Consider the following 10846-nt stretch of genomic DNA (forward strand, 5'->3'; position numbering starts at 1 on the left):
CAGGAATAAATCTACATTTTCACCTCAGCTTTATAAGGTAGATATTTTCCTGCCATCTCACAGATAAAGAAACCAAGGCACAGACAGGTGAAATCACATGGCTCCAGAGTCCAATTTCCTATCCAAATATCTGAAAGATTTAAAAAAATTTTTTTTTCATGTATGCAGTGTCTCTTCAGACATTGTGGCTATTGTTTGAAGTACTGGCAATGAAAAAAATTATTAATTTTGATGGGCTACTAAAATTTTTTCTCTCTGAACTTCACCTCACCTCCCTCAAGTATAAAGTATTGGGTGATCTTTTATTCAGCTATATAATTCTGTGAACATAATGCTTTCAGTATTACATGCCAAAATTCCTTCTATACTTTTGACAAGTATCTATTGTGTTTTTTACATGCCAGGATTCATGCTACATTTTATTGTTATAATGACGAATAGTTATTTATAACTAGAGGCCCAGTGCATGAATTTGTGTACAAGTGGGGTTCCTTGGGCTGGCCTGCCGGGATCGGGCTGAAACCTGCTCTCCAACATCCCCTGAGGAGTCCCAGATTGCGAGAAGGTACAGGCCAGGCCAAGGGACACCACCGGGACTATTGGGGCTGGGGAGGATGCAGGAGGTTGACCAGCATGGGAGGGACTGCAGGAAGGCTCTAGGGCATGTCCACCTTGTCTCGCTCAGTTCCGATCAGCCAGACTCCAACAGCAAGCTAACCTAATAGAGTGTCTGCCCCCTCGTGGTTAGCACATGTCATAGCGAGCGGTTGACCTTAGCATATCATTAGCATATTACGCTTTGATTGATTGAATGGTCAATTGGACGACTGGACACTTAGCATATTAGGCTTTTATTATATAGGATAAGATTTTTTTCTATGGTGACGATTTTGACCTCTGTAAAGTCTTTAAGCATGTTGACCACAACCTCCTTCTTGAAACACTTGAACCTTTTGGATTTGATGACACATTCTAGACTTTCCTCCTACCTCTTGGGCTGTGACTTCTCATTCCCATTTCAAGCTCTTTCTCATCGGCTCCTATGGTTCAGGGGACTATTCTTCCTTTGGTAAACTGATGATTTCCAAGGATTTTAAATTATCATTTGCATGGTGATTTTTGTTCCTCTTCAATATCTATTTCAGTATCTATTATATAGGGTAAGCATTTACTGAGCACTTGCAACATGCTAAGAGCTATGCTGAGTGCATTACTGAGTGTAATTTTTCTTAATCCTCACACAGCTTCCCTGCTAATTATGATTACTCTCCCTATTTTACCCATGAGGAAACTGAGCTTAGAAACACCTAGAACTTTAATCAGTTCACACAACCAGTAAATGGCAGAGCTTGGGATCAAATCCAGAAAGCCTTACTCTGAAACTCTGAAGCCCTGTCTCCTTACCACTTTGTTCTCCTGTGTGAGGTGTGGGTACCACACCAGAAACAGAGAGTCAGATTCGACCTCAGTGAAAATAGATCATTTGGCCTAGGTATAGAAGTGTGAAATGAGGAGAAATAAGTGACATGTCTTCCTGAAGTCATATCTTTCTGACAAAACAAAGTTCTAATTTCCACAATTAGAGCATTTCCCTTGGGGCTTGCATGTGGAGTCCAAAGGAGCAGCTTAAAATGTGACTAGAGGGAACAGTTATTCCAACACCGATTCCCAGAGATGTGTAGGCATATCTCCTTCTCTTGCCACTCACAGAGTCCTGAAGGAAGGAGCATAGGAGTAGCCAAGAGGTGGGCGAGGCTTTGAGACCTTTATTGATGACTGAAATAGAACTGGGGGAGGTATCACCAGGCATCATGGTGTGTGTGTGTGTGTGTGTATGAGTGAGACACTGAATATGTGTATGTGAGGTGGCCTCAAGCAGCTAAGGGATTACACAAAGTTATGTGTCAGACTCTAGGGAAAGCCTATTATAGCAGCCAATTGAAGATAAGGAGAGACTAAAGAACAGAAATATGACCCAACAAGTCTGCCTCAATTTGACCATAAAGTGAGAGAACTGAAACAATCATAAAGTTGGTCCCTATTTAGGAAATGCCTAGAAACATTCATGTTTCTAGAGGAAATGGCTTAGAATAAAATCAGGAGCTTAGAAGGCTTATGAAATCATCTAGCCTAAACTGTGGCCTGAACATAGTCCATGTGAATTGCCTCAGAGAGCAGCCATTTAGGACCCATTTTTAAGGTCAGCTCAGAATGCGATTCCACAATCATTATTCCTGTGATTACCTGTACCCATCACCAAGAAAGCCAAGAAATCCTTCTACATCAGCTGAATCTCCTGCTTGTCCTCCAGAAAGATGAAAAAAGGGTTATCATCACCCTTCACCTTAAAAAAACCTTAATATCCCTAGAGCTATCGCTAAATCACTGCATTATCTCTCTCTTTCCAAAAGGATACTTTTAGTTCCTTCAATCTCATCTTATTTGTCTGGTTTCCTTTCCAAACGGCACATCTGCCAACACAGCACAAGGACAAGTGCCATATGTGAGACTTGTAGTATCTGTGCCATATGGCAAATGCCTGTCATCTAATATTGCTTAGAAGTAGAGAAATACAGTTTATGCCCACAGTAGGGTAAAGATTAACAGGGAATTCCCAGATAAGCTAATATTTCATGAATATTAGCTTCATGAAAATCTGTAGAAAAAGTCCTTCCTTTGCTTATTTGGATCTTGGATTTTAAAGACAAAAATAATGGTAATAATATTCTTATAAAGACCTATTGTGGGGATAAATCAGGTATCATTTGAGAATGTTTAATGTGCCATTAATGTGATGAATGCCATTTATGAATCTTAAATCTGTGTTCATATACAGTGGTTATTAATGAAGAGTGATTACATTATTTATTTTAATGATCATTTACCATTGATGGAATTGTCTAACTCATTCATGTGTTATTCACAGAAATGTGACCTGGAATAGTTTAGCTATTCCAGATACACACTGCTCACCAGAGCTGGAAGAAGGCTACCAGTGCCCACCAGGATTTACGTGCATGGACCTGGAAGATCTGGGACTTAGCAGGCAAGAGCTGGGCTACAGTGGCTTTAATGAGATAGGTCTGTCTGTCTTTCTGGTAAAACACATTTTTCAGTTTCTATTTTATAATGTTATGAAATGGAGATAATAGTTATATAATTGATATTTCATATTAAGACCGACTATAGTATTTACTAGTAAGAAACACAACTGCAAGTTTTAATTATGTGACTGAATTATATTCTACCTTTAATCTATAACATACAGTCTGTGTTTATGTATAGTCAGTGATGTCCATAGAGATTTAAATAGCTCTCATTTTAGACTAGTTTGATTCTTAATTATAGCATTTAAGAGTATTTCTTTGTTGAGCAAGGTTTAGAGGTTATTGCCTCAAAAATAACCAAGATGTGGTTTTCTTTCACATTTTAACTATACTCAAGTGGTCAAGGTAAGTCTTAAATAACTGGAATAATGGGCATCCATGAGTGTGTGAGAGCTGAAAAGGAATCCCAGAACACAAGACAGCTAATCAAATACTTAATGAATATGCATCAACCATATAAAGGATATATGAGGAATACTTGTATATGAATATAATGTGCTTAAATGTATAGATTTATTTGTGGCTTGTCCTATTAAGTCCTGAAATGTATCATTTACACACAGTAATCAAAGAACTTGGTAGCTGCCATTTAGTGGTATCATTGCTTTTTGAAGAAAAAAAAAAATCCATGGAACTCTAAACAATTATTTTATGCTTTGAGAATGTGTCTTAGTAAGCTCAGGCTGCCACAACAAAATACCATAGATGGGGTGTTGTAAACAACATAAATTTACTTCTTTCCAGTCTGGACACTGGAAGTCTAAGATCAGGGTGCCAGTATGGTAGGGGCCTGGTGAGGCATCCTCCTCTCCCTCGCTTGCTGATGGCTTCTTGCTGTGTTCTTACATGGATGGGGTGGGGAGCGGGTGGGAGGGAGGGGAGAGAGATAATCCTCCCAGGATATTTTTACATTAAGAGAGAGAGAGAGAGAGAGAGAGAGAGAGAGAGAGAAAGAGAGAGAAATAGAGAAATAAAGCTCTCCAGCCTCTTCTTATAAGGGTACTAATCCCATCACGAGAAGCAAACCCTATGACCTCATCTAAACAAAATCACCTCCAAAAGGCCTCACCTCCCAATACAGTCACATTGGGGGTTAGGGCTTCAACATGTAGTTTGGTGGGGAGGCACAAGCATGTCCATAACAGGATTAATTATTATCAGAATTATTTGAAAATAATCCTATACAATAAAGAGGTAATATGCAAATTAACCCTCACACCCTCAAAAGATGGCTGCCTATGACCAGACCAGCAGGGAGGTTAGTGAGGGATGACCAAACGACTGACAGCAGTCAGATGAGCAATTAGGAGCCAGTGGTCCAGGATTGTGAGAGGGATGTCCGACTGCCAATTTAGGCCTGGCAGTCGGACATCCCCCAGGAGTCTTGGATTGGAGAGGGTGCAGGCTGGGCTGAGGGGACGCCCCTCCCTCCCTGCCCTGTGCACAAATTTTGTGCACCGGGTCTCTAGTAATGAAATGAAACAATAAAATAAAATAATAAATAAAAACCTTTTTTTTTTTTTTAAGTTTCAAGGCCCAGGTACATTTATGGGAATTCTAGACACTTTTACCCAGGGCCTGAAAGAAAAAAAACAAAAACACCTTTCAATGTTTAACAGGGTGGTGGCTGTGCTCTTTTGGAAGCCGAATAAATTTCCTGACTTTTGATGTGGTTTCACATCTCAGTGGGCCTGCTGGACGCTGGGGGATTTTATTCATAGTCAGGGAAGAGAGATCAGCCCCTGTCAACTCTGGATAGCAACTACTACAAACCCAGCCAATTGACCTTCACACATCAAACAAAGTGGCTGGTAAATCCCATTACAACCCTGGCCTTCAGGCAGAGCAACTCCTGAATGGTGAGGATGGCTTAGTGAACTCTGGGATGAGTATTGGAATGTGAGAAAGAGTACATGAAGGTCTTGCATTGATTAAGGAGTACTTTTCTGATGTATGAATTAAACCACAGGACTAAATAAAGCCTTTGGGCAGAATCTAATGCTGAACTTGGGCTGGAAAACACAAATAGTTGGTGTTTTGTGTTTTTTTAAGTGAAGTTTGTAAATAACAACCCTAAATTTTCATTCTTATATTTTAATATGTCCTCATAGTGGATTTCCAGCATTGTAGTTAGACAACTCTGTTCGCCAATGATACGGCTTCCTATTTCACAAAAAGTTAGAAACCAGAAGCATTTCAGTTTGCTTTATGCTCTTAAACTTATTGGCTTTAGAACTAATCTTACACCTCCTGTCTCAAAAGTGCAGAGGCCTCTGATGGATGATATTAATGCCTGTCAGGGATGAGTAGGCAATCACAGGTGTGTCATGGGACATGAGATGTATTGATTTGGCAAACTTTGTGGAACAAGCTTCAGGAGTCCTAACAGCTGGGACATGACTCAAATGCATCACTTGTCAGAGCCTTGCAGCCCCTTCTTTTAGGGACTAACTCAGCGGTTCTCAACCTGTGGGTCGAGACCCCTTTGGGGGTCGAAGGACCCTTTCACAGGGGTCGCCTAAGACCATCGGGAAACACATATATAATTACATATTGTTTTTGTGATTAATCACTATGCTTTAATTATGTTCAATTTGTAACAATGAAAATACATCCTGCATATCAGGTATTTACATTATGATTCATAACAGTAGCAAAATTACAGTTATGAAGTAGCAATGAAAATAATTTTATGGTTGGTGGTCACCACAACATGAGGAACTGTATGAAAGAGTCGAGGCATTAGGAAGGTTGAGAACCACTGGGCTAATTGAATATACCCATCTCTTGTATGGAGAGTGGCTAGCATTCAGGCTTTAGGCTGCCTTGGCACAAGAATCACCCAATCCTTTAAAGTCAAATCACACCCTGACCATTTTAAATGCAGTCCACACTCAAAATGCTGCATTATATTTCGGTTGGTTCATCTTTCTTCACTGTAACTTATACTGGCTTCAACTAATGCAGGCTGCAATCTCTCTTTAAGAGAGAAAGTCTCCTTATAAAGTACATTGGCTTGAGCAGCCCAATTCTAGGAGGGGATTGCCAGGCAATACTCTTGCTGTAGTTCTGTTTATTTGCACATTTCTCTTTCAAAGATTTAAGCTCCTTGAAAACAGGAAGCAAGCAGTCTCATCTTCATGTCTCCAGGGTCTCTAGGGCAATGCCTGGCTCATAGGAAGCCCTCTACAAATACTTACTAATGGACTGAACAAAGTATATGTCCTTTTTTAATTGGCTGGTAACCATAGGAAGTAATACTGGAGAATTAAGTTGCTTTCTTGTTCTTCTTTTCTCTGAATTTGTCTGTGTTTTTTTTGTCTATTCCTCATAACTTCCCTTTCTATGCAAGCTTAATTTGATTTGTTTGCTTCTTTTTCTCAAATGATGATTGAATTCAATATCATTGTATGACTAATGGCTAGATAATGAAATGTTGACTTTGTACTATCATCAAAAAATTTTAAAATAGTCTCTAAAGTTTAGATTGAAACTGAAATCTACTTCCTGTTATTCTGTGTCTACATAGATACACAGACTGTAGTATTTTAGGAGATTTTCAAAGCTCTTATGGGAAAAAATATAGTGTTTTCCCCAAAATGAAGAAAATAAATTATTTTATTAGATACATGTGATCATCTCTTTCTGCAGTTTATTTTAAACCATAATTAGGTGCCTAATTGTGCACATAAATTTGGTCCAGATACTTTATGTGTAAATATTCGTGATTAATTAAAAAGGAGCACATTTCTTTTTCTTAGTAATCAAATTATCATGTAATACATTGACTTTCAACTCAATTATATAATTTCATTTATAAGTAGCTTTATGTCTCATTGAAATTTAATACTGATGTTGAAAACTCAATTTTTAAAATATATTAAAAGCCAGAGTCATTAAGTAGAAAAAAGTTATAAAGAGCCCCTATTGTAAGATTGCAGAGTAAAGACACCTTTGCATCTCTAAAATCACCCAAACATCAAGGAGACTGAGAAACATTAATCCAACTTATATATTTAAGGACTCTGAAAAAAACCGTAACCATAAACCAATCAGAGGGCTAGATGATTAACAGAAAATTCCCCGGAAGGATTCTGGCTACTGAGGATCTCAGAGTGCCAGTAGAATGCTGACATTCTAAAATAACAAATGATCCCAGCGGAGCGGAACAGCCCGCTATGGGAGTCAGGGGAAATCAGTGTCTAGCTGACTGTGGGAGCTTTCTGGATCTCCATGAGGTGTCACAAAGTAGAGACCCTTGTTTCTGCAAGCAGTTTGTAGCGAAATAGGGGATAGACACTCCATTGTGAGGGGCCCAATGCTGCTGATCTGTGTTGATTAGGAAAAGGAAAGACCCAGCTTAAGGTTTGCAAATCTGGTATACCTTAGGATGAGCTATACCTTAGGATGAGCTATACCTTAGGATGAGCTATACTTAAGGACCACTATTCCCAGGCCCAATAAATTGAAATTTTAGAGGGATCCCAGACAGAGATGGCTTTAAAAAGTTTTCTAAGTGATTCTGATGTGCATGCAATGTTGTGAACCTTTGGATTGAAGAAACACTGATACACTTACCTACTTAATAGAGAGCTTCATTTCTATCCCATAATACCACCTCACTCCTCCTCTACATGATACAGTGACAAATATTAGGTCCTATAAAAATTGATGTCAAGGTGAGTAATAATAAAAAAATAATCAGGGTCATATCTATAAAAATGTACCTTTAGGTGCATTTAAAACTGAAAAAAAATGTTTTAAGATGTATAACTTAAAAAAGAAAACTAGAAAAAGAAGGCCAGAGTATACGGATTAAAAGGGTACAACTTGTCTCAGTAAATGAACACAGAATAATCAGTGCTGAGGTATATCTTAGTAAAGATGCTGGAATTCAAAGCTAAAAAAAGTATCCACTAGGCATTCAGGGAAAAAAAAAAAAGATCGTCATTTTTATGGGAGGCCATCAGAGAGACCTGAAACATCACACTCTAGGACAGTGGTTCTCAACCTTGGCTGCACATTAGAATCTTTTTAAAATCCTGATTTCCGGGCCTCATCCTCCGGAAATTCTGTTTCTTTGTTACTAACGATGAGGCCCAGAAATCAGGATTTTAAAAAGATTCCCAGGTGATTCTAATATGCAGCCAAGGTTGAGAACCTCTGCTCTAGGATATAATGAGACAATGTTTACAAAGTCCTTAGGGAAATAATGTGTTGAACTCTTCTTATTTTTGAGAGTCAAGAACTCAGAGACTTTATTTTATATGAAATCTTGAAGTCATTCAGCTAATCAGGAATGACTGGTCATGAGCCTAGTCTCTAATATCTATTTACTGATACAACTGTAGGATTTAGGGAATATATGTAAATATTAAAAATTATGATTGTGTAAAAAAGAGAAGACAAAGGGGGGAGGGAGTATAATGATGTTGCTGTCCTTATCATTTAAGGTTAGCAGTAAAGTATGATTATATATATTACAAGTATATGTACACATGCCATGAGACTGTATTACAAAGCCAAAAATTACTTGAGAAAAAATTCAGAACTCAATATAATGGCTCCAAGGGTTTCAGTCACAGCTATAGTCACTAGTGTGGTGACCTTGGGAAAATAATTACTCCTTCATGCCTCATTTTCCTCATCTGGGAAATAGGTAAGTTATAAACCTCCACTAGAGGGTTAATGTGAGGAGTAACTGAGAAAAACTGCACTTATAATAGTGTCTAGCACAGAGCAAACACACAGTGAGCTAGAAATTAGTCCACAGTAGCAAAATATGAAAGAAAGCATCTTTATGTTATTTGAGGAAAAATTACAACTTTAATACCGGAGGGCAGGACACAGATGCTTCCAGATTAACACCCTGGTGTCTGATATTATTCTGTTTTGTTTGCAATAGTTTGCTACTCAGATTGTTCAAGATTTTACAGCAAGGGGGGAAGAAGAGAAGGGTGGGGACAAGGTGTTCTTAACCTCATATTATGTCCCTATTAACTAATACCCCAATTTTCATTTCATTCTAATTAATGTATAGAATTCTAGAGGGCCAGTATTTGGTGGTGTTTGGTTTTCATGCATCAATTATGTCTCTCTGCCACTCTCAAAACTACCCCCTTGTGTTTTATCTGCCTCTGTAGAATCTCTTGAGAATATTTAGAATGGTATTCATATTTAGCCTGTGCCATTGAGTTTCCTGTAGTCTCGTTAAGCCTCACACATTTAATTACATATATCCCTATACATTTGACTTTGGGCCCCCTCTCCGGCATTTGAGCTACTCCCTGTCCTTAGCAGCCTTTCAACAGGTGCTCCTTCCAAAGCACTGAACAGAAGCCCCAGCCTTGCTGCTTCCTGCCCGGTCTCCAGGATCCATTTCCTTTCCAACTCCAAGGAGGAAAGGAGGAAAGGAAATGTGTCCAGTAGGGACCGAATTGCTGGATGCTTCTCTATCTCTCTTCCACTTACAAACCTTTCCGTTTTTCTTTCAGGGTACCTCTTCTACAGGTCATTCTTAAGGACCCTCAACTAACACATCCCTCTAAGATGTTAGCCTATGCACTTAGGACATCACACATTCTGCATGTACTAGACCCCACCGAGGAATGCACATTATCAAAAGGACATATATGAAGATCGCAAACTCTCTTTAGCAGACATTCAGATTCCATTATTGAAGTGAGTGTGTGGGGAGATGGGTAGTGAGCACACAGTGAAAAGGTTTGAGGACAGACAACACCCCAAAAAATGACACTATAGAGAAACCCAAAAAAATCATATCAACTTATCCTACTTTCATTTTCTGAATTCTTACTCCACTCTCAGCCCCTCCCTTCCACATGCTTATCAACCTGTAGGACATACAATCTGAGGTATAAAATAGACATTTTAAAATTCTGTAATAGCCCTGAACATAAAATTAAGGGAATTTGGAGCTTGGAAAGATAATGAAGCCATGTGGTTTACTAGAGAGTTTTAAAGATGAGCAAACAGCATTAGAGCGAGTAGTCAGTTCTAGAGAACCCCAGGCAGAAACGACGCTAAACTCATTTCTCACGATTCACAGACTCGGCTAATTTACTGTCTCCCCAAACCTTTTTACATTTCAGATCAGCGTTTAATTAAGGAAAAAACTCAGAAAGTACCTTTCAAAGCTTAGTTGCATTCTTAATTTTATAGAAGAAGATTAGTATCACTCACCCATGGTAAGATGATGATGGAGAAGACAGCTATCCAAACAGATGAGATATGCTAGTTAGAAAAAAAAGAGCATCAACAATTCTATCACATGAGGAAAGGAAATCACAGCAAAGGTCATTAAACTAGCAACTTGCTTGTCATAATATTTTAAAAGAAGGTAAGAAATTGGGTACAGGTCATGAGTACAAAACTATTCAGATGGTGATTTGAACTTGCCATTCATTGTATAGTCAGGTAAAACAAAACATGTTCCATTTTGATAGAACAACCAATAAATGTCTTTCAATGATGAAATTCACCCTGAAAAGTAATTTAGTAACTAAATAGATATCAGGCACAATTTTTTTGTTACTAATCTGATTCATAAAAAACAAAGACGAAGGCCCAATTTAAAAAATCTATAATGAACTAAACCTGATTGAAACAATTTATATCAGATAAAGGAAGCACATAAGCAACTCCAACCTATAAACAGGACATTCTGAAAATAATTATACATGCTTTTGTTGCAACGTGGACTGTACATAGTGTGCTCT

General features: G+C 38.4%; 1 protein-coding gene across 1 annotated transcript in view; it reads left to right on the forward strand.

The window, feature by feature from the left end:
- Positions 1–10846, forward strand: part of NALCN (sodium leak channel, non-selective) — a 295705-nt gene that overhangs the window by 37020 nt on the left and 247839 nt on the right. The window contains exon 6 of the mRNA XM_015559118.1: positions 2927–3081. Within this exon, the coding sequence (XP_015414604.1) occupies positions 2927–3081 (155 nt within the window). The remainder of the gene's footprint in view (positions 1–2926; positions 3082–10846) is intronic.

This window comes from Myotis davidii, unplaced genomic scaffold (genome assembly GCF_000327345.1).
Source record: "Myotis davidii unplaced genomic scaffold, ASM32734v1 scaffold450, whole genome shotgun sequence".
Lineage (NCBI taxonomy): Eukaryota > Metazoa > Chordata > Mammalia > Chiroptera > Vespertilionidae > Myotis > Myotis davidii.